We start from the raw sequence: 24454 nt of genomic DNA, 5'->3' as shown, positions 1-24454 counted from the left end.
GTTTGCCCTCAAGGCTACAGATGGTCTATGGAGGATATTATCAGCCATTGCGTTAGCTTCTCTAATGGGTAACTGTTGTCCAGCCTGGTGTAAAGGGAAGACTTAAAGAAGGGGACAGGAAGCTGTGATGGGACTGGGGACAGAAGGAGGAGGGTGAGGTATGCTTGGCCGACAATGCTTGAGAGGGCTGGGGGACTTCCAGGACAACATGAGGAAGCAGGGAGGTGAGCCTTTGAAGGTCAACCCCAGGGCAAGTTATGGGTGCGGGTCTCCTTTCAAACCCAAAGGAGAGGGCAGCTTGAGGAGCAAGGCCGGCCCCCAGCCCCTCCGCCCCGCCTCTCCTCCCCCACCCCATGCTTACTTGTTGCTGAAGACTTTGCTGTAGTTGAAGATCTGAATCTCAAGTATCTCATTGTTGTCGATGCTGCTGGCCACTGGCCACCGGAAGGTCTGGGGAGAGAGGGACAGCTGTGGTCTTGGGTGGGAATGACAGGGAGAGGTGTGGGGACTGGGAGGGGATCCCTGGTAAGGTGGCCCCTGACGTCAGCCCAGTGCTGCACAGTGACAAAGTTCACACCTGGAGTCTCATTTAATTCTGACTACCGCCTGGTGGCATGGGTGTTGTTGCTCATTCTTCTTTCAAAGATGGCGCTGGGAGGGTTTTGGTGACCTGCCCAAGGTCATATGGCAAGTATGAGAACCTGATGCTGACCAGGACTCTGGACTCTCAGCCCAGTGCCCCTTCCACTGCCTCCCAACTGCTGGGCTGGTCTCGAGAGTGGGTGGCGCAACCCCGGGCTGATCCCAGGCAACAGCAAGGGCCGTGTGCTGCCAGCTTGGTTTTTGCCGTGTCCTTCTGAATCAGAATCACTCTGACCTGTCCGAGCTCTGCCTGGAGCAGGAGGTGTGTGCTTTCAGGTCAAACCGCCTCTCACACTAGCAATGTGAACCTTGGGGACAGATTTTAACTGTTTACCTGTATTAGGGTCAGGACCTCAGAAGAGGGACAGCCTGTCTCTAACTCACTGTTTCTAGATTAACTCTCACCACTTCTATGCTGGCTTCATTACTTAATCAATAACAATGATGAACAGGAAGTTGGGTGGAATTTTTCCCGATGCCTTAGAAGTGGCAGTAAAGGCCCAAAACAGAGGCCAAAAGGTACTAAGGACCCATCCTCTAAAGAGAGCTCTCAGTAAGCGGGGCCAGGCACCTCCCTCAGGGCTTTCTTAAAGGCCTGCCACCCCAGCCATCGCCCAGCCCTCCTCCTCCCTAGGATGTGAAAGAAGACAGGAAGGGAAAGGTAGAAAGAACAGCCTCCTACATGGTGTGTTTTGGTGGCTCAGAGAGGTTGAGGTGCTTGCAGGAAGGGGAACCTGGCATGCAGGTTCCCAGTGACATCTGCCCAGGCAGTGGACTGACTGGTCTGTCCCCTGAGCCTCTCGGGAGACCCACAGAGCACCACAGGGCCAGGGCGGCAGCCATGAAGGAGCCTGGTGTGCCACGGTTGGGTGCAAATATGTGGTTTACATTCTGTGAACCAAGTAGATGCTGTGAAGGGGAGTCTCTGATGCTCCACCCCAGGCTGCCTGCCAGGAGAGAGGTCCTCAGCTTGGATGAGGCTGTGATGTTACCCCCCTGGTGGCAGGAGCTGCGGTGGGGTGGAGCCAGGTCTCCTAGGCGGGGAATCAGTACTGTGTGGCAGGCCACTCAGGTCTCCCACAGAGCCCACCCACACAGTGTCCTACGAGACAGCCAGAGTTTGTAGTCCTGCCATGTTGACGGCTTCCAGAGCTAGCTGGAGCTCATCGGAGAAGTGGTCACACCACGAGGAAGGGTCACGTCCATGGCAGAGACCAAGAATCAGACCATGCACCTCGACTCCCGGCTGGAGTGGGAGGAGATGTGGGGGGCCTGAGCCGGCATCCCTACCCCACCCTGCATCTTGAGCCACAAGCCTGAGGAAAGGGAGACGACCAGGTACGCAGCGGATGACAGGTAGACTAGTCAAGCTTCTGAAATCAACTTCGAGTAACTGAAAATGATCAGAAAGCCCTGAGGTCTGCTCAGACTGCCACTGAAGGATGGCATTAAGGGGGATTTTGGACAGCAGGTAGAAGGCAGTGACTTTCACATTTCGTTTCATTTTTATACCTCGCCAAATTCAGACTGCTCAATAGGCGAGAAGTAAATAATCGTCATAGTAATAGTAACAACAGTTGCCATTTATAGAGAACTTTTCATCATGCAGGGGTCTGAATGCTTTAGATGCATTAATTCATTTAGTCTTTACTACAACCCAAGAGACAGATAACGTGTTCTGTTTTACAGGCGGAGAAACACAGGCTCGGAGAAGTAACGTGATTCAGAGAACCTGGTCCTTAGTGGTTGAGTAGGCCCTGGGGAGGCTTCTAAGAGCCAACCCTGCAACTGTGCCATATCAAAGCTATGCTCCCTTCTCCCAGAATGGGGACTGGGAGCTTGGGGGCACGAGGCCAGCCTGCAAGCTCCCTCCTAGTGTGGGCAGGGCCTGTCTCAGGAAAATGGGCTTAATGTCCCCTCTCTTCAGGACTGGCCAAGTCTCAGAGAGGCCCCTGACACCACTGATATTTCAGCTGGAGCAGGCAGGAGAGGGCGGAAGAAGCAGGGAAGGGAGCGGGCCCAGGATGAGGAGAGAGAGGGCTCTGAGCAGGGCCTTGGACACAGACGCAGAGAGCGGGAGCAGCCTGCAGGCCTCATTAAGCAGCTTCTGCTCCCGCTGTCTGGATGCCTCCAGCTCAGCCGAGTATGCAGTTTTCTTAATGAAGTTGCTTTACTGGGCTGTGGGGAAATAAACCAGCTCACGAAAACGCGACGCATTCGCCATAGTGCTGAGCGGGAGAGGCCTAGGGGAGCCACCAAGATTTCGGTTTTCTTGGAATAAAGGGGGCAGGGGTGTTTGATTCGCCGAAGGTCTGTGGGTGGGATTTTGGCTTTAGAAGGAGAGAAAGATTAAGAGACAAAGGAAAAGACTGTGGAATGGGACTGAAAGGGTGCTTTGAACAGTGACATTAACTCGGTCTGCACAGGAGCAGCTGAAGTTATTTCGAAGGAAAGGGACCCAGAGAAGGAAACTGCTTGGGTCAAAAGCGCCCGCAGGAGTAGAAAGCTGGTGGTCGTGGGCCGGTCTGCTGAGTAGAGAGGAGGGGAGTCCGGGAGGGTTGGGGACGGGTGCTTCGGGGAGCCCTGCCTGGAGATGCAGCTCCAGAGGAGGCAGACCTGGGTATGCGGCTGAGCGAGGCCTTTTGGGAATTTCTGCAGGAAGGAGCCTCAGGAGGGGGAACATGGGGAAGTAAACGCTGGAGCAGGGCCGAGCCCTTCCCGGAGAAAGGCAAGGCCCGCGTGAGCCTCGCAAGCCTCTTCTTTTTTGAAAGTGCTTTTTTCAGGTACAGCTGACATTCGAGTCCCATAAGCCGCGTTCCCCTCCGGAGTGCTCGTCCGGAGTGTTCCTCACTTTTCTGGCTCCCCATTAGCCGCCCACACCGCACTTTTCCTTCATTTCTCCATTTTCCTTCTCTCCTGTTTGCTTCTCTGCTACCTTCTCGCCGCGTCCATTTTAACCTCATATGAATGAGTTTCTCTCTCTGTATTTCTCTGTCTTTGTCTCTCTCTCTGTTTTTCTCTCTCTCTGTCTCTATCTACCTCTCTGTCTCTCTGTCTCTCTTTCTCTTAGAGGTTCTCAAGCCTGTCTGCACATTAGAATCATTTCCGGAAGCTTTAGAAAATCCCAAGGCCTGACCGGCATTTGATTAGCGTGGACTGATTAAACCAGCGTCTCTGCGCAGAGTCCAGGCATGGGAAGAGCTCCCAAGTGATTCCCCGTGGCCACTGCTCAGGGGAAAGTCCTTCCCCATGAAATCAAAGAGCAGCTCCCTCCCACCCGCCACTTCTCCGCCCTCTCCCACTGCAGGTTGGAACAGGTGGGGCTTTGCAACCTGTAACCAGCCTCCCAGCTCAAGGGAAGTGACTTAAAGATGGGACTCTGAACCCAAGGGTGCTCTTTGCCACTCGCATTTGGCCTCCTTAGAAGCAGAGGCATGGGCTTCGGTTTGGTTTGAATTTTCCTTGGCTGTTTCCTGTTTTCCCCTCTCCTTTGTCTAAGGGGTCTCGGGGCCCCTGGGAGTGTGGAGCTGTGACCCAGTTCGGCAGCTCTAGGCTTGGCTGTAACCTGGCTGGTGCTGGCCAGGGTGGAAGAGTCCTTCGTCCTATCAATCCCAGCGATCTAGGACTCCTGGAGGTTTCCCTGATGCAGGGTGGAGAATGACCTGGATTATCCTGGCCTTTGCAGACCGGGTCTGGAACCAATCTAAATCAGCAACCCAATATCCTTAAAGGGACAGTCCTCTAGATTTTTGGGGCGTGGGGTAGGGGGAGACATCTTAGGGTGTGTCGCAAAGCTTTAGGGTACAATGGAAAGACCCAAGACTCAAATTGGGTTCATTCTTTTGTTCATTCTTTCACTTGGCAATATTCCTGAACCCCGTGCTGGGTGCCAAGCCAATGATGAGCCAGACAGGTACATTCCTGGCCCCACAGAGCTCACAGCCCAGGTAATAGCAAAGTGAGCTGATGAGATCAGGTCTCCTTGACCCCCCCAATCACTAGGTTGGTGACTTCCTTCTTTGGGCTCAAAAGGCCCATTGTCCATCTTCGTTCTGGGTCCATCTCCCCACTAGACTGAGCCCCCTGAGTGCAAGACTAAGCCTTGTCCTCTTTGCCAAGTGGCCATAGGCTGTGGAGTCAGATGGGCTTGGGTTCAAATTCTGGCATATGCCTACTTTCCACCTGAGACGATACCAGCCCAGTGAGTTGCCGTAAGTTATAGTGCTGTGTAAAACTCTCAGCCCATCCTACCACACGCTAAGTGCTCAGCGAATAGCAGCGGGTCTTCTTCCTAGTCCCATAGGTAGTATTATTATTCTGGCCTCTCCTGTGGGGTCTGGGCCACTTGGGGCCTGGCCGAGAGCCAAACCAAGTTGGCTTGAGGTGGGTCTGGTGTGGCCATTTCACTTCCCCCAGGGCAGTGGTCTTTGCTGGCTTCTGGCCTGGCACCAAGCCTGCCTCTCTCTTTCTCTCTCTCTCTCTCTCACCCCCTCTCTCACTCTTCTCTGGATCTGTGGGTTAAATGCAGGATCTCAGGTTCCAGCCTCTGGGAAAGGGGACACCTCGTCCAGGCTCTGTTTCCACCTACTGTCCAGAGCATTGTCTTTCTTCCATTGCCTCCTCCTCCCGACTCAGGTTCCTCAGCCCAGCCTGCAGCAGCCCCTCTCATCCTTGTCTGAGCAGAAGAGGGAGAGACATTTGTTTTCTTGTCTTTTATTTCATTTTTTCCCAGCTGTGAAACAGTCCTGCAAGGCAGGCAGAGCAAGGAGTATATCCCCATTTTATAGAAAGGGAATCTGAGACCCAGAGAGACTGAGTGGCCAGCCCAAGGTCACAGAAGACTCTAGCCCAGTTCTCATGACCCCCAGGCTAGTGTGTTTTGTACCTCACTGAGCTGGTTTCCAAAGGCCCTGGATACAGTAAGGCTGAGAAAAGAGACTTTCTGGGAAGACAAGAGGCCTTTGAAGGTTTTGCAAGGGCAGCTGAGGTTACTTTTTCAAGCTTGCTCTGGACCAATTGACAGGCAGGTTTCTTCAAGGGCCAGCGAGGGAAGTTTGGGACTTGTCTGCTCCCAGATTCTGTGGAGACAGGTGTAAGCATCGGTGTAATTCCAGGCTTTCTTTGGCAAGACCCAGGCAGGGGGCGTGGAGAGACCCCAGCAAGGTCCTTCAGGGGCGGCGAGAGTCAGGCCCAGGAGCAGCTTTCTACTGCTGCACCCGGAGGGCTGTTAGAATCCAATCTAAGCGTGGACTTAGAAACCTGGCTTTGCTACTTACAGCTCTGTCACCTTGGGAAGGATACGTGTTCCAAGCCCAGGTTTCATCCCCTGTAGGCTACTGTGGAGATCGGATGGAAGGGGACTTGCTCTGGAAGCAGCACAGTGTTGCTGCTAGCATCTGCTGTCATGATCTTCCAGTGGGGCTGCCGGGGTGCAGTGGGGGGTTAGGGCCCACAGATCCCTCTAGTGTGGGAGGGCCTGAGCACCACAAGTCATTTAGCAGCCTTGCCCGGGTTCCACTAAGTGCCAGTGAGTTCTCCATTGTGACAACCAGAAACTTCCTGTCCGCTCATGGGCGAGTCGAATTTTCCCCAGGTGAGAACCCCTTCTCCCTCTCTCAGGGCTGCCGTCTGACGTGGCTGTGGGCTTTTGCTTATAACTCCCTGGCTTCTCGCCTCCTTCATCTCTCCTCACTGACCTGGGGCTCCCCAATACCCAAGCGCCTGCTCAGATCCTCCTGAGCTGTTGGGCCTGTTTCTCCCTCTGGGATATCTCTAGCCCAAGGCCTGGCACACATCAGGTGCTCAGAATGTGGTCCCGTGCTTGGGGGCGGCGGGAACTGATTCCACCTGCCCTGGGCTGGGTGGTGTTGGGAAGAGGAAGGACACGGTGATTAACTTTGAATGTCATGTATACCTATGGCTCAGGTGTCCCAGGGTGCAGTTAATGGAAAGGAGTGGAGGTGCTTTTGGAATGGGCATCAGGTTGCTGGAGGCCTGGCCATGTCCCCTAGGAGTCTCGGTGAGGAGGAGGGAGTCAGATGTTTTGCCTGGCCAACTTAGGGCAGAAGCCCAGGGAGGCAGGACTGTGAGAGACTGGGCCAGGCTGTCTGCATCTTCATCCAACCAGCCCCTGCCTCTCAGGGCCCTGACTGAGGAAATTAGCAGAGGAAGGGAATGGGCAGATTCTGTATTGAGGTAAGACTGAAGCCAAGATAGCTGGCTTGGTATCTAGCAATAGTTCACTGTCACGATAATCTCTCATTTTGTTCATCATTTTACAATGAGACTTTATACCCATCACCAGCTCCATTTGACGAAAGTGGAAAGTAAGGCTCAGAAACTGAGTTAGAAATTCACACAGCCAGGAAAGAGACACGTCCAGAAAAGAAGTCTCCTTGGAGAGGGCGCAGCCTAGGGGATGTGATGACCACTGGTTGCTCCCTGGCCCAGGTGAGAAGGTCAAAGCCTTGCTCCTTTGTGTCTGCAGCTCTGGGCCTATGGACCACAACTGCACCAATTGGGATGGGCCCGGGGTGAGGAGGAGACAGAAGTTCTGGGTGGCCTCCCAGGCTGATGGCTGCTCAGCTAAATGCCAGCCTCTAAGGAAACAGTCTGCCATGGAGCCCTTCTCAGCCCAAACAGAGCCAGATATAAGAGGCAAAATCTAGGGAAGAAGAAGTAAGCTATTCTGGCGGGTGCGGGGGGGTGGGTCACAGCAGAGCTTCTTCTTTGTGCCAAGATGGTAACTTTAGACTATTGATTCTCATTCCAAAGTCAACCCTGGAGAAGCTACAGAAGCAAGAGGGAAATATGGATTCCAGGAAGTAACAAACAAATAGACACACAGACATGAGAAACCCGGGGAGACCAAAGGCTGTTTGGGCTGACACATGAGTGTGGAAGATGGAGGCCGCCCAGTTGGGCCGGGGTGAGTGGAAGCTGCAGTGGAGAGCTGATCGGAGGAAGTCCTTGTATGTTCTGCTCTTTCCTCTGCCTGGTCTTACTTGGGGCAATTGTTGCCTGTTCTTTAACTAAGGAAAACGGTGACGACAGCCCTGGTGGGGTGAGGATCGATGGAAATAGGTGTTGATAGACCACCTGCTCATACTTGCTCTCAGTGAACCCCCCAAGCTAGTTTCTTATAAATTCAGGACTGCCTTCTGTCAACCATGTTTCTCCTTAAAGGCTCAGAGATGAGACCCTGACTCTGTTTCTCTGGTGAATAAGGCCCTCCCGGGTACTCATGCCCACTGTATGACTCCTAGGGACTGACGCAGCCAGCCTTCCATGCTTCCCCGATACTTGTTACCAGACAGAATAGCTCATAACAGGGGGACTTGAACAGGGTAATGTAAAGAGACACTTGGAGAGGGCCTTCCTATAAAAGAAAGACAACACACTAAACAGTATGTCCCAACTGGGGCAGGATCATGAGAACAAATGGACCATAAAGAAATATATTAGCAATAAAAAAAAAACAAATTAGTAAGTTAGGAAGATCAATTTGAGGAAGTCCCTCAGAAGACATTAGGAAAAGATTTATAGACAGCAAATAAATAAATAAATAAATAAATAAATAAATAAATAAATAAGCAAATAAATGAGCTAAGAAATGGCAGCTAGAAGTAGAAGTACTGACATCTGATAATTGGAATTGCAGAGGAGAGACCAATATAAAAATCGAAGGGAAGGAATATTTTTAAAAAATAAAGAATTTTCTATAACAAATGAAAGATGAAAGGCTTTTGATTTGAAAGGGCTCACAAAATAGTGCAAACCAGGAGAGATAAGGAGACCCACAATTATATGCATTCTACTAATTTAAGAATATCAAAGATAAAAGAAATACACTTTTTTCCCCCCAGAGGGAAAGAAAGAGTTATGAGAACCAGACGGCCATCAAGCTTCTCAAAAGCAACATGAATGATGTTTTTGAAGTTGCGAAGGAGTTTTATATTTAGTGCAACTCTTATTCAAATGAGACGAAATAAGAAAAATACTCTTAGATTTACAAAGCTTGTTACACAAAAGCACAAATTAAAAACGCTTTTGGAGGAAGTACTCAAATGGGAAGAAAAACAATTCCAAGAGATGCTTTGAGAGATATAAGAAGTAAAGGCGGTCAAATATCTTGGTAAAGACTATTGTTATCTTAAAAAGAAAAAGAAAAAAGAAAAAAAGAAAGCTAGAACAAATAAAAAAAAAAAGAACACACATCCATAAGAACCTTGAATTAAAATTCTAATCTAGATAATATCAGCCTGAGGGTGTGGGCTGAGGTAGGGAAATCAAAAAGGTATGAGAGAATATTAAAGTACTTGTCATGTTAAGGGAAATTATAATTATTGTTTTGTTTAAGCTATTAATAGAGATACATAAACATGCTAAGGGTAACTATCTTGAAAACAAAAATAGAATGTATCACTTTTCAACTAACAGAAGAAAACCTAATCCATCCAATGGAGAGCTAGAAATGAGAAAAAAGCAAGCAAACCAAAAGTACAATAAATGGAAAGTGGAAAGTATAAGTTAAGGTGGGGGAGGAAACAAGCCTTATAAATATAATTAAGATGGTGGTAGCAATGATAATACATGTAAATGGTGAAATTACTTAATTAAAACACAAAGACTCACATATAAGGTAAGGAAATAAAACCTAATAATGCATGCCCTAAGAAGATACACTTAAATTTAAAAACACAGAAATATTAAAAATAAAAAGATGGAAAAAAATACCAAGAAAATAAAAGGTTGAAAAAGATATATCAGGCAAATGAATCAAAATAAGCTGAGATAGCAATCTTAATATCTGACAAAATAGAAACTAATGAAATAAACATCATAAGAGACAAAAAAGGATATTAATTACTGGTAAAAGGAAAATAGACAAGAAGGTATAGTCATCATGAGCATATAGGCAACTAATAATATAGTTTCAAAATTGTAGTAGTAGATTTTATTACAGCCATTTTTTGAAACTGATAGATCAAGCAGAGAAAAAGAAGCAGAAGATTGAATAATATAACTAGTAAGCTTATAGAAAATAATATAAGCTTGAGTATATTTTGTACTATATATAGAAACCTACACTGAACATATTCCTTTTAAACAGAGGAAACATTTGTGACTGTGAATTAGGCCATAATAGAAGTCTCAATAAATTCCATAGGATCAATATCTTATTACTATGTTCTTTGATTGATTGTAATGCAATAAAAATAGAAATGAATAAAATAAGGAGCTATAATGTCATATATATTTGGAAAATAAATAACATTATATAACTCTTGGGTTTAAGAGAAAATCATAAAGGAATGTTAGAAATATTTAAAACTGAATAATAATGAAAACACTACATATAAAATTTTATAGGATACAGGAAAAATTACACACAGAGCAAAAATTATAGCTTAAAATACATTTATTAAGAGACGAGAAAAGTTAAAAATAACAGGTTTACTATTCAAAAAGTTGGGAAAAGAGTCACAGAGCAAAAGAAAATAGAAGAGAAATAATTAAGGAAAGGGCAAAAATCAATGAAATGAAAATAACAACAGGAAAGATGAATGAATCCAAAGCTGGTTCTTCATAAAGGTTAATAAGATAAACAGATCTTTAGCAAGACTGACGAAGAAAAACAGAGAGATGATATAAAAATGAAATATGGAATAAAAAGGGGGAAATAACTATAGGCACAAAAAGATTTTAAAACATTTTAAAAATATTATATGAAAAATGTGCTAATAAATTTGAAAACCTAAATTCCTTTATTTCCTTTAATATGAAGAACACAGAAAGGGTATCTACCATCACCATTACTGTTTAATATAGAACTAGAGATCATGGCCATTACTCTATGGAAAGATAAAGAAGTAAAAAGGTCAGAATGGAAAGGAAGAGACAAAACACTTCTTTTTGTAGATAATATTATCATATACACAAGAAAAACAGAGTCAATAGACAATCTATTAAAATGAATAAGAAAGTTCACAAATTGCCAGATAAAAGAGAAACTTATAAAAGAAGGAAAGCATTTCTCTATGCCAGCAGTAATAAACTAAAAAATGCCATTAAAGGTACCATTCATGATTACAACCAAACTATAAAGCATCTAGAAAATAATTTAAAATGCGTAAGACTTCTATGTAGAAAAGTTTAAAATCTTAATAAAGGATGGTAGGTAATTTGAATAGACGATTTAATATTATAAAAAATTGACATCTTCCTAGGTTAATTTTTAAGTTCAGTGAAATTTAATCAAAATTCCAGCTGATTTTTAGAAGAATTTGATCAACTTACTTTAAAATTTATCTGGAATGATAAAGTTCCACAAATAGGTCGACTTTAAAGAAGAGTAAAGATATTGAGACATACAAAAAAGCCATATTAATTAATGCAGTGTGATAAAGTTCAAGAATAGACAAATAGGGATAGAATAGAAGGCTCAGACATAGACCTTAACATAAAATAAATGGAGGCAAGATGATTGCTTAGCAAGCTAATGTTAGGAAAAATGACTCTTCGTATGGAAAAAAAAAATAAAACTGGACCCCCACCTAAAACCACATACAAGGTAAAATATACAATCATAAAATATACAATCATAAAATCAGAAGATGTAGGAAATATATTTAACCTAGAGGAGTGTAAAGACTTCTTCAGCAAAACTTGAAAACACACCAGGATTAAGGATTTCCAGTCAATGAGAGGCACCAGGGACAGAGTTAATAGCTAGATGGCAATTGTGAAAGGATATTTTCAATATCTAAACCAACAAGGGGTTATTATCTAAACCGTACAAAGAGCTCTTGTAAATCAGTAAGAAAAAGATAGCTATACTGATAGGAAAAAAAAGGGATAGAGAATATGAACAGGCAATTTACAAGCAGGAAACTTTAAAGGTATCATTAAAACCAATATGAGGTACCAGTTAGACTGGTGAACATCAGAAAGCTGAGTAACACCAGGATGTGGGAAACAGGAATCCGCATGCACTGGCGGTGGGAGTGTAGACCATGGCATGGCAGTGCCTGGTCAGATTAAGTGTATCTATCACGCAGATCCGAAGGGGGCAGGCATAAGAAGAGTCACCGCGTTTCTGGTGGTGGGGAGCGGGGGGTAAGCTGGGGGTTCCTCACTGGGGGTGTGAGTAGGTCCAATGTGTACGGTGACCATCCCATCCCGGTTTGACCAGGACTTTTCCACTTTGAGCCTTGGAAGTCTGTGTCTCAGGAGGCCCCTCAGTCTTAGGCAAACCAGGATAGTTGGTCACCCCAATATGTGTTGGATTGTTCCGCGGAGCATCATGTAGCAGGTAGAAGCAACAGGTTAGCATAGCAAGAGGGATGGAACTTACAAATCATGGTCAGTATAACAAAATGATATAAACATAAATTATATGCTCACAAGACAATAAAAATTTTACAAGAACACACAGGACCAAACGATACACGTTAAACACATTAGAATGGTTGTAGGAGGGAAAGACTATGGGAATAAAAGACAATACACACATACATAAATACAAACATACATAAAAACAAGAGTGGGCCTTTTAGGGATTCATGAGATAATGTGTCATACACTGAGACGAAACTCAGCCCTCTGAGCCTGAGATTTAAAAGTGAGTGGGGGGTAGTGGGGAGCCTTCTGGGGAGACATAGTAGGAGGTACCTCACTAGCTTTTGGAGAGAAAGAGGTGAGGTCCCTGTGAGACTGGCTTTGCCGGAAGCCAGGTGGGCTTAGACTGGGCCCTCCTCCTGCCCAGGGAAACACAGGGAGAGAACCCCTCCCCAAGGCCTGCTGGGCCCTCAGCTGGGGCCCTTTCTCCGGTGACAACAAAAGGCCCTGAGCAGCAGGCCACTGGTGGGGCCTGGACTGCCACCGGGTCAGTTGCTCTCCTATGCAGAGGCCCCTAACAGGAGTCTGGGGGGATGGGTAGAGGAAGGCTCCCTCCCAGGAAGCAAACCAGAGATGAGGAGCCCTGAGCAAGCCAGCTTCCCAGGATTTGGGGCCAGTGTGCCCTCAGAAGGCAGGGAAGAGCTTGTTCCCCTCTGGGCTCAGGGCTTGAGCTGTCTGGAAGGGCATCCTACCTACCTCATCAAAGTCAGCCACGTCTTCACAGTTCTCCAGGACCCGGGAGTAGAAGGATTGCCCTGGGTGGAGAAAGAGGAAATTTTAGAGTCAGGTCTCCCTGGACCATGAGCTTGGGGTCACACCTCTTGATCTGATAGTTGTCATTTATAGCATTTGGGTTCACACGGCACTTGCCGTCACCACGGGACCCCGTGCCTTGTGCAGCACTCTCTAGGACGAGGCAAGTTCCCACAGTGTCTTATCCGACCCACTCAGCAGCCCCGTGAGGCAGGCAGATCGAAGGCCATTAGCTCCATTTTACAAATGGGGATACTGAAGTACGAGAGGGCACCAGGGTGGCGAGAGAGAGACGTGGGAGCGGCGCCTCGGCCTCTTTTGTCTGCCATGCTGCCTTCCCAGTGGCTTTCTCGGCTGCCTTTTGTGGTCCCCTCAGCTCTGCTGGCTTTCCCTGGCCTGCGGCTGCCCTGAGCAGAAACCTGGACCTGAAGGCAGTGGGCACACCACTAAGTGACAGCTCCCTTCCATGAGCGTGTCCGTGGCCAAGCCCAGGAGCTCCTGCCCAGGAGCTCCTGCCCAAGACGAGCCCCAGGACAACCAGGCACACCCAGACCTTCTTCCCCCGAGAGCCAAGGACCTTCAGCTTCCTCCACTCTCTCATTGGTTTTTCTGTGAATCCTAACAGACGGGAAAGCCTCAGTGGTTTCTCCCATACAATGTCCCTCCTTCCCCACTGGCACAGCTAATAGGGAGGGTGATAGGGACACACATTTCCCCAGACCCTACCATTATCCTACATCCACACATCACCTGTCAGGGCGGGAGTAGAGCTGCTCTCTCTTCTAGCCCACCCAGTCAGAACGGGCCCAGTATGGTTACGTGAAGAACCATAATCAGGAGAGGGTAAGGGCAGGTTTGGGGAGAGGGTGGGCAATGTGCGGGAGACGCAGGCCAGTTCAGGTCACTTTGAGAAATAATCGGTGGCGTTCACGACGTAACAGGCCATGTTCGTCCCTGCATAGAGGGACAGAGAAGGTATGCAGGATCCCTGCTCTCAGGCAGTTGACGATCTGGTGGGAGAGAGCAGGGAACCGGAACAGGTGGCCAGCTCGACGCCACACAGTACGTACCCCACAACACAATTTTACACGAGGCAGAGAAGTGGTACAGAGAGAAGAGGATACATGTTGTTTTGGGGGGACGGGGTGGGGGAGGAAAGAGAAAGAGCACGTGAGCAGGGCTCGTAATTTCTATGATGAAGGGCAGGGGAGTGAGAAGTTATCGAAAGCAACATATTTTGACTTTTCACTGTATATATTTGAGTTTGGTTTTTTTTCAGTGATCATGCTTTACTTTTGTAATTAAAAAAAAAAAAGAATCCCTGCCAACCTAAACCAGCAGACCATTTCGTCGAAGGGCTATCTCCAGGTCGAACTCGGTCCCGTTCTGAGGGTTAGTTTGGGTTGTCACTGATGAGAAGGCTGGGGACCCAGGAGAGGACTTGCAAGACATGCAGTGCTCTCTTCCCCACAGAAAACCCAGGGGACCAGGCATGACCTGCACCAGGCCAGGGGAGGTGAGCCCCCTCTGACCCTCTGCTGTGATGGGGTTGGGGATGGAGGAATCAGCTTCTCTCCTCTGGCCTCAGTTGCCCCACCTGTCTCGTAGGAGGGTTGGTACAGAGACTTCTAGGGTCTGCCTGGTTTCTATGACTCAATAACGAGTCCTAGCTCAGTACAGGCTAGCTACCCTTTGACAAGGAGGACAGTGGGTGGATGTCAGAGGCAGGTGGATGGTCTGAAGAAGGGTGTGTGTGTGTGTGTGTGTGTGTGTGTGTGTGTGGTAGGCATGTGGGGAGTGACTGCATCTGAGATAATGAAGGAAAAAACTATAAAGCAAAAGCTATATACACAGAAAATAGATGTAAGTAGACAGATGGGGAAAGAAGATTCTTTAGCACTAGCTGGGGACAAAACAAAACAAAACACCAAAAAGAAAAACCTCAGCAATAAAGCGCAAGACAGTAGGAGAGTAGAGGGAAATGCGAGAGTTGGTGCCTGAGCTTCTTTTCATTTTTCCCACAGGCAACACACAATATAAATTGAGAATCAGGTGAGAATGTCTGCGCATTGGGGCTTCCCCAGGGACCTGCACTCTGAATAATCAAAGGCCTTTTCATCCTAAAAGATCATAATGAGCCTCGAAGATGGCTGTGCTCAAGGGTCTCCTGGAGGGAAAATTAAGCAAATCAGTGGATAGGGGCAGGGGACTGTCATAGATGGTGTCAGGGTTCCCATACGCATGAGGCCACAGAGGCTGAAAGCCGCCCAGCCGGCTTATTTCCTACAGCCTTGTTACAGAGGACATGAAATGCAGTGAAATTAGTTGCGGTAAAAACTCATTGTCTTAGGCCCTGGGGATTTAAATGTGATGAATATTGTCAAACCGGATGAGTTTAATTTCACCTCTAGATATTTGAAAAAAAAAGGGAGAGGGGTTGCTGAAACAAATCAAATGGTACAGAAACAGTGGAAAGGGAAATTTAATAAGAAAACAGCATATCCTTAAGCATTTCTGAAAAGATGCTGTTTAGGAGGGTTTGTACAAATAATGGCAGGGATCATGCCAGTGATCCTTTTCTATTCATTAGGACCGATGCGGGGGACCTCTGCTGTCCCCTCCAAGTTATCAGCGGGGATCGCTAACCCCATCTCTCTTTTCAAGTTCGTCTCCACTTGACACCAGTCCTGTTGAAATTTCAGCTCCCTTTTAAATGACTTTCAGACAAAACCATTTAAAATCCCAATATCCAATCACCTTTCTTGCCACAGAGAAGAATGAGAACAAGTCTTGAGAGAAAGAAAATAGCCCTTCTCTGCGATGGAGAGGCTTTTGTGGTTAGAGTGAGGAGATTAGATGGGGAAATTGAACAGCATCCTTCCTCGTAGGTGCTCATGAGCCGTTCGGTTTGAAATAAACTCCTCTTCGAGTCAATAAATGACTTTGGGTAGCCGACTCCGGGCGTGCAACTGTGATAAATGCCATGACATCGGATATGCCCAAGTGGAGGGGCTCAGGAGTCCAAAGCTTAATAGAATTAACTTGTATGTCATTTGCCATTTTAAAATATCTGGACTCCAGCCACCCTCTGAAATGAAGGTGAACACAGCTCTTGTTTCCTATACAGGATGGAATGCTAGCCTTTCATGGGACGTGACTTAAGGGTACAAAACATCTCGTCTCCATCAAATGGCTCTGTCTTTCATGCAGTTTACCTCGCTAGAGCTGGACCTTGAGCAAAGGCAGGCATGTAAGGACAGGGCTATTAGCCGGTGAGCACCCATTCATTCCCACCTGCAAGAGGGTCGTCCGCTCAGCACGGCCTGTTGGGCTCTGGAGGGGGTGGGGGCTGTACAAAGACCATTCAAATCGGGATGCAGCCTGAAGAAGGCGGATAGGTTAGACATTTATGAGGCAAAATTTGGTCCTTGGCGAGCAGAAAGTGTAAATAAAGTGAGAACTCAGGAAAAGGAGAAAGGTCCTCGACTTAGCAGATCAAGGAAACCTTTGAAGAGGCATCGGCATTTACACTGGAAGATTGGAGGGTCTAGCTTTGTGGAGAGATTGGGGAGGAGGGAGGGAGAAAGGTCATCAGGGCAGTGGAGCGGGACACAGGACAGGGGAGTTCTGAGGGTGAAAGGAAAAATGAAAACGGTCTCCCCTCGGGGAGTAGCCCGCAGAAGGAAGACCTTGGGGGTGGTCCTGGTGTCCTGACGGAGCATGGGGTGGGGGACATCTAAAGGGGAAGGAGAAGGTTCTGAAGACAAGCTCAGGGACATCAGGGTTTCGCCCAGAACCTAGCCCTGTGGCCGATATCAGTCCCATTACTCTTTTCCTGGCGTGAGCTAGAAATAGAGTGAAACACTCTGCTTGTGATTCAGACCTGTCGCTATTATTCCCTTTTGTTATTTAAAATCATCGAAACTTCCCCACCTACACTGCCTGGGATAGACTGTATGAAGGGTGGCTCAGGCCAGCACCCCATTCCTAGATGCAATGCCGTGACATCCCCAAATCTGCTTGTCTTCCGTTCTTCCACAGCAGCTCAGGGGTGGTGGCCCTGCTGCGTTTTCATTCTACCTAGTTCAGATCAGCCTGTTCGTTCTGGAAAGCCAGCTACTCCCACCAGAGCCAGGTATCCCTGTGTGCAGAAAAAGAGCCAGGCCTAGACAGGTTTGGAGCCTGGTGCTGCAGCTCAGGGCTGGGAGGCCTGGAGCTGGCTATTCGATCCCTCAGGGTTTCAGAGTCATCTGTAAATAGGGGCAACTATCCTGGATCAGCCTGCATCCTGGAACCACAGTGAGGATCAGCAAGAGACTATTTCTATGAAAGTTTGAGTGAAACATCAAGTCCCCTACAAGCACAAGGGAAGGACCATCAGGTAGCGGTAAGATCCATGGGCCAGACCACCTGAGTTCAAACCCCAGCTCTACTACTTGCTGGCCATGAGCCTTCGAAGAAGTTAACTTCTTTTTGCCTTAATTTTGCCTTAATTTCCTCACCCATAAAATGGAGGAAATGCTAGCGTTTATATATCTGGTGCATCGTTCATCACCCAGTAAGAAATGGCTGTTATTCTACTAACGAGTCCTATAGATAGTTACGTCTCAAACATAAAAATGGTCTCCTGTATTAATGAATCACATTTTGCAGCACATTTTTAGTAGTATATAAAAAGAAACAATTTTCTTCCCCATCTTATATAAGAAGTTTTAAGTATTTTAGAAGTGATTAGCTCTTTTCTTTTTTAAACTAGGTAAAATTTATATACACCAAGATTAAGGGCGCCTCTCAATGAGTTTTGATAAATGTATGTATCTCTGTCATCACTACGCAATCAAGGCGTCATTTCCAATCCAATCAAATAGTGTGACTCTTCTAACTTTCTTCGTTTTCAAAGTTGCTTTGACTATTCTAGATCCTTTGCATGTCCTCCATATAAATTTTAAAACAATTTTTAATTTCTACAAAACAGTCTGTTGTGTCTTTTATTGGGATTGTGTTCAGTCCATAGACCGATTTGTGGAGAACTGGCATTTTAGCAATTATGAGACTTCCAATAAATCAACATAATATATTTTCTATATATTTGGGTTTCTTCGATTTTTCTCAGCATTTTTTTCTTTTAGGGCAGCCTTTTCTTTTAGGGCAGCCTTTCATGTCTTTAGTCAAATTTATTTCTAAATCTTTTATGGTTTTATGCTATTGTAAAAGTAATCGCTTTTTTCCAATGGGTTTTATTTCTATAGAAATAGGTGTTTTTTGTATATTAAGCTTATATCCTAAAACCTTGTTAAATTCACGCAATAATTGTGGGAGCTTTTGTGTCAATTTCCTAGAACTTTCTACATAACCAATTAGGGTTTTTTTTGGTGTGTGTAGAAAAAGGTAAGTTTTAATTTTTTTTTTTCAATCTGTATGAATTTTTTCCCCCTTGCCTTATCGCACTGGCTAGAACTCCAGTACAGTGTTGAGCAGAAGGGATGAGAGTGGGAACTTCGCTCATGATCTTGCTCATGATCTTAACGTTCGATATTTCAGGATTAAGTATGATACTAGTTGGATGTTGTTTGTAGTTGTTCTTTATCAGATTGAGAAAGTTCTCCTTTATTCTTAGTTTGCTGTGAGTTCTTATCATGAGTGGGTATTGGATTTCGTCAAATGCTTTTTCTGTATCTATTGGTGGTTTTTCTCATATTAATATGGTAAAATACCTTGATTTTTCAATTTTAAACTAACCTTGCATTCCGAGATAAAACTCACTTGTTATGGTGTGTTATCCCTTTCACATACTGTACTTGATTGACTAATATTTTGTTCAGGATGTTTATATGCTTGTTCATGAGGGATATCGGGCTCTAATTTTTTTTCGTATAAGGTCTTTATCAGGGTTTAGGAAGATAAAATAAATTATGAAATGTTCTTTTTTTTCCTGAAAGTTTGTGCGAGATTACTATTCTTTCTTCCTTAGATGTTTTTTAGAATTCACCAGTGAGATTATTTAGATTTGAAGTCTTCTTTATGGGAAAGCAGGTTATCATCACCATCCATCGTCATCATGATCAACACTGTTATTCCACATTTGATTTCTTTAATAAATATTGGGCTCTTCAGATTTTCCATTTCTTCTTCTGTCAGTTTTGGTAAGTGGTCTTTTAAAGATTTGTCCATTTCATCTTAGTTGTAGAAATTTATTGAGATAAAGCTATTCATAATATTCTCTTATTTTCCTTTTAATGTAATGATATCCCTTCTTTCATTCCTGATATTGATAGTTTGTAGTTTCTTGCTTTTTTTTTTTTCCTTAGCAGTCTGTTACAGTTTACCTATTTTATTAATTTTTTTCAAAGAACCCATTTTTGGCTTTATTAGTTTTCTCTGTTTTCTATTTCTTTTGTTTTATTCTCCTTGGGTGTAAGTTTTTAGGTCGTTGTTATTTTTATTTATTAAAATATAATTCACAAACCATAAAATTCACCCTTAATTCACCACTAGCTAATTCCAGAATATTTTTATCACCCCGAAAGGAACCCCCCATAGATGTTAGCAGACATTCCTTGTTCTTTCCTTCTAGGCCCTGGCAACTCATTCATCTTTGTGTCTCCATGGATTTGTCTGTTCTGGGCATTTCATATGGAATCATACAATATATGGCCTTTCGTGTCTGGCTTATTTCACTTAGCATAATGTTTTCAAGACTTGGGTTTCATTTGCTCTTCTTTTAGTAGCTTCTTAAGGCAGAAATCTAGATAATTAATTTCAGACTTTTTTCTTTTCTGCTGTGTTTAAAACTATAAACGTTATGTTTTATTTTCATTATCATTCAGTGAGAAATATTTTATAATTTCCCTTTGTTTTCTTCTTTGACCGCAGGTTATTTAGAAGGGTATTGTTTAATTTCCAAATATTTGGAGCTTTTTAAAATTGCTTATTTTTATTAATTTCTAGTTGAGTTTCAGTGTGGTCAGAGAACATAGTTTGTAAGATGTTAGTCTCTTAAAATGTATTGAGATTTGTTTAATTACTTCAGCATATGGTCTATCTTGAGGAGTGTTCCATGTGCATTTGAGAATACGTGTTTTTCAGCTTTGGGGTCTAGTGTTCTAGAAATGCCAATTAGGTCAAGGTGGTTGATGGTTTTGTCAGATCTTCTCTATCCCTAATGATTTTCTTGCCTAGTTGTTCATAATTGTCTCTTGTCATAACAGTCTCCCCTGACATGAGGAACACATACTCAGTTTTATAATGACAGTTGATGACATAGTAGAATGGAGAAATTTAATTAAAAAAGAGTTGTCTAGGAAAGCAGCTATTTCTGAAGTTCCTTAAACAGTGTGTCCTCTGAAAATCACCAGCATTTGCAACCCTTTCCCCATTTCTCAGCTAGATGGAGGCCCCATCTACCTCTAACTCTTTATTTCCTAATAATCTTATTCAAATTCCATTCTACCTCCACTTATTTATTTCCCCTCCCACACCCTGTCATATGCAGGTACACACAGCAGAGACTCAGGCTTGGGTCAGGGGTTCATCTGAGAGGCAGGGACAGGGTAGGGATTACAAACCTCACCTCTCTGGCTCAGCTCAAACCTGTACTTACTTCCAGATGCTCATTCAAACTCTGTAATGAACTGAGAGCTCTGGATCCCATTTTTCAGACCCAGGCACTAAGGGAGAGAGAGACTGAGAGAGAGAGAGTAGTATTTCCTTTTGAGCCTAAGGCAGTACTAGCTACACACTCAGCAACTCCAGGGTCTTAGGTTTGTTCTCCCATTACTGTGACTGATGGAGGAGCCTGTGGTCCCAGTAATCCACAAGCTGGGCAGGGTAACTGCTCTGTGCCAGGCACTGGGGATATAATGAGGCATGATGAGAGAAGGACTCTTTTTGAATCCTAAATGGGGTAAAAACATTGTTAAAACTGCAGTCTTGATTTTATCTTAAACTTTGGCTTAAAAAAAAAAGCTGGTGAGTGAAAACTGACCCCTGACTAAGTTAATGAGCCCTTCTGCTTTGAAAAAATAAAATAGAATAGAAACAAAGACTGTGTGGGGGCGGATCAGTCCAGGCAGGAAGCAGACAAAGGGCCGAAGGTAAAAATGATCACGTGATATATTCTGCCTCAAAAAACCTTTCTGGAACTGTCAGTGTGAGAAGCAGATCGCTGCCTGATGCTGCCTGGATGGGGGGCTGCAGAGAAGCCCCGTTACTGACAGCGCAGCTGCTCCTGCCACACCTGCAGGCCGTGCTCCTTCCTGGCACTTCTATTTCAGGTCTGCTCTGGGCCAGGCATTGCCCTGACCCTGAGAAGCCAGCCAAGGTGTCTGCCCCAGAAGAGTCCTCCCTGGATGATGAGGGCTCTAGGTGTTTTCACTCATCATCGCCATGTCTGGCAGAATTCGGGGTCTTAGCAACTGGCAGGAGTCCAGAGGAGGATACGCGAAGGCCCCCCCCACCCCCGCTGCTCCCAGTCCCTGCAAATCCCCGGATACGTAGGGTCCCCGGGGTCACAATCTACACTATTCCTGTCTCTCTAAAATGCCGAAGCATGAGGAGTCCGGGGATAATTAGCGTAATCCTTACATTGACACAGCACTTTACAGTTTGTAGATCCTTTCGTGTATATCACCTTTCTCTTTTGACCTCAAAGCGGTCTTGTAGAACTTGAACTCGGGCATATTTCATCTTCTCCTAGACCTTCGCTTACCACCGAGACTCTCAATTATTGGGCTCCGACCATTTTCCTGGGCACTCACCGTGCAGAGCCAGATTTCTGATCCTAGGGTTTTCACTGGAATGACCCACAGGCAAGACCATCCTCCCTGTGCTCCACTTAAACCTGCTCTTCCTTGCATGCTCCCCAGATCTACCGGTGGCTTCGCTGTCCACCCAGGTACCCAAATACGAAATCCAGAGGCACCCTCATCCTGCCCTCTTACTCCCAACCTCGGAGCTGCTATCCCTCTCAGAACCCATGTCACCCCTTCTCTCTCCACAGCCCCTCCCCACCCCACCCCCACCCCTAAGCCCAGCGCTCTGCCTGCAACACGGCCCCGGCTTCCGCCTGGTCTCCTGGTCTCCAGTCCTGACCTCCAGAGTGTTGTTTCCAAAACCAGATCTTCCCATCCCATTCTCTGGCTGGGAGCTTCGGAGACTCCCGTCCACCCACAAAGCAAAGCTCAAACTCCACAGTGTGACACTGAAGACCGTCTGCGTTTGGGCCCCAGCCTCCCTTCTGTCCCACTCCCACCCCAACCCCAGCAGACACTCCCCAAACCCTTGACCTTTCTGTACGCCTCCGCACTTGAACTATTAGCCCCTCTGCCTGGAATGGGGTCTCTTGGGGGTTTTGTCCCTGCCAAAATGCTATCCTCTCTCAAGGGCCAGTTTCAATGTCAGCCCATCCTCTGCTCAGTAAAATGTCCCTGGGCGTCGTGAACTTTTCCAGCTTCATCTGCTGGCTCCAGGGTGGCTGACTTTGAAGGGCACCGGGGCTGGTGGCCTGCTCCCACCTCCCTCCACATGCGCTCTTCCGTCATAGCTTCCGAAAGAGCCCTGATCACCTCCTCAGGCAGCTTCCGAACCTCCTGGTCCATGGGCTTCCCTTGCCTCCTGCTGTCTTGCATCTGTACTTCCCCTTCCAGAAAACTCATCACATTCCCAGTGACTCATGCAATGACTATCTTTCCCTTGAGGACAGGGACCATGTCTGTCTCATTTATTGCTGTCATCCTAGTGCCTAGAATAGCACCTGGCACATAGCTAGCCCTCAATGAATATTGTTGCCTGGATGAATGGAAGGATGGGTGAATAAATGATTTAATATTTGACTTATCAAACGCATTAAAATGTAGCTTTTAATGCGTGGGAAAACATTTTTTGACATGGTCGAGACAATTAGAATTTTGATCACAGACTGAATATCTGATAGTATTAAGGAATTACTAATTTTTTAGGACTTATAAAATATGTGGAGGGGGGTTTGAGGCTTTATCTTTTATAGCTATGTACTGAATATTTATAGATGAAATAGTATGGTGTTTGAAATTTGCTTCCAGATAATTAGGGGTGTGGGAGTAGGATGGGGTATTAACGAAATAAGATTGGCCAGGAGGTGACGGTTGTTAAGACTACACGGGAGAACTTGGGGGCCATTATACTATTCTCCTTACTCTTGTCTATAGCTGAGGTTTTCCGTTATAAAAAGGTAATTTTTTTTTTTTAAGATGAAACCCAAGGATAGAATAGGTGGGAGGGATGCAGCTTTTATGTTCTCAGGAAAGGTGGATAAGATAACCAGGGCTTTGCAATTCAGGGAAATGATTTGCAAGTCTGTTCTTGAGCACATTTCCAGCTGCACAGAAGACGGTTTTCTGGTCATTTCCATATCACGAAAACACATTCATCTCATCAAAGCAGGAGAAGCCTGGGGAATTTTCAGCGGCTCTGCCTGCTCCCCCAGGTCTCACCAGCTCGAACCGAACCGAGTGGGAGGGGGACATTTATCACCTGGGGCTTCAGGCGGAGAAGATCCCCTGGGTGGTGAGGGGCCTGTGTTCGCTGCAAAGAGAAGGAGGCAGGGGCACAGCCCTTGGGGGACAGCGAAAGCACGGAGCTGTGTCCACAGCCAGCTGTGCGCTGCAGAGACTACCCTAAAGGTCCCCTCTACCTGCCGCCTTTAGTGGGGCCAACACCCACCCTCCATCCTCACAGAGAGGAGGTGCTGGGCTGGGCCAAGTGCACACACAGGCCCGGGCATCCCAGGAGCATCTCGGGGCTGGGAGCACTGAGATATTCTGCCTCCTTCACCAGGGATGGCAGAGACATCTTCAGATAGAAGTTATATTATCATCAAGAGGGAGCGCTCCTCCATTCTAATGGGGAAAATAAATCTAATTTCAAGTCTGAGGTGGTCCTCACAGCCAGCAGTAGGGGGAATCTTGTCCCAGTGCCCAGGCTGGGGGCCTAGCCCCTTCCCAGCACACAGTCATCTCCACCCCACCCCATGCTCCTTTCCTAGCTCATCTCCCTCCCTCCCCACTTCCCGAAGCCTCTGCTCCAGCCAAACCCAGTAGCTTCCCTGTCATTGTGCTTAACTGGGATCGCCTTCCCCTGGCCTGTGGCCCTGTCAGCCCCTCACGCAGAATGGCCTCATCCCTTCTTCTGCATCTCCAGCTTAAGTTCATCTTCCTCCCCTCCTCTTCCTCTTCCTCTGCCCCTTTACTGAAGCCTTTGCTGATCTCTGTAGCCGAAGTAAGCGGTCATCCACCGAACACGTGTGTCCTACCCCTAAGCACACCTTGGCCCTCCCAGTTCCGAAAATGTTTCTCCATTAGGTCCACACATGTTTTTTCTTCCCTATCAGGTTCTGAGTCCCTGGTTTGCATTTTAAACTCCACCCGGTACCCTGCATTGTACTTAGCGATGCTCGGAAAGTGTCCATTCAGTGACAGTGTGGGGCCACAGGCAGCATCTCTTGCTTCTGGCCTTTGCTAGAGGATGAGGTCAGCCTCCCTCTGTGGTCCTGGAAGATCCCCTGGGCTGGGAGGTATATGGAAGGAGTAAGGGCCAGAGTTTTGATTCTTAGCTTTCGAGGCCTCTTCCGGTCCCTGATGCCCCTTGCATAGAAATAGGGTGGGTGGGGTTCACAGTTGGGAAA

The 24454-nt window shown here is 46.3% G+C and overlaps 1 protein-coding gene across 4 annotated transcripts in view; it reads right to left on the bottom strand.

Annotated features, from left to right (window-relative positions):
* OTOF (otoferlin) overlaps positions 1-24454 on the bottom strand; it is a 90514-nt gene that overhangs the window by 61980 nt on the left and 4080 nt on the right. For all 4 annotated transcript variants that reach the window (XM_039887613.1, XM_039887615.1, XM_039887614.1 and 1 more), the window contains exons 2-3: positions 12739-12797; positions 362-450 (exon numbers count right to left, since the gene is read on the bottom strand). In XM_039887613.1, the coding sequence (XP_039743547.1) occupies positions 362-450; positions 12739-12797 (148 nt within the window). The remainder of the gene's footprint in view (positions 1-361; positions 451-12738; positions 12798-24454) is intronic.

This window comes from Pteropus medius, unplaced genomic scaffold (assembly GCF_902729225.1).
Source record: "Pteropus medius unplaced genomic scaffold, Ma_sr-lr_union100, whole genome shotgun sequence".
In the NCBI taxonomy this organism is placed as follows: Eukaryota; Metazoa; Chordata; class Mammalia; order Chiroptera; family Pteropodidae; genus Pteropus; species Pteropus medius.
This window is presented reverse-complemented; position numbering and strand designations above follow the sequence as displayed.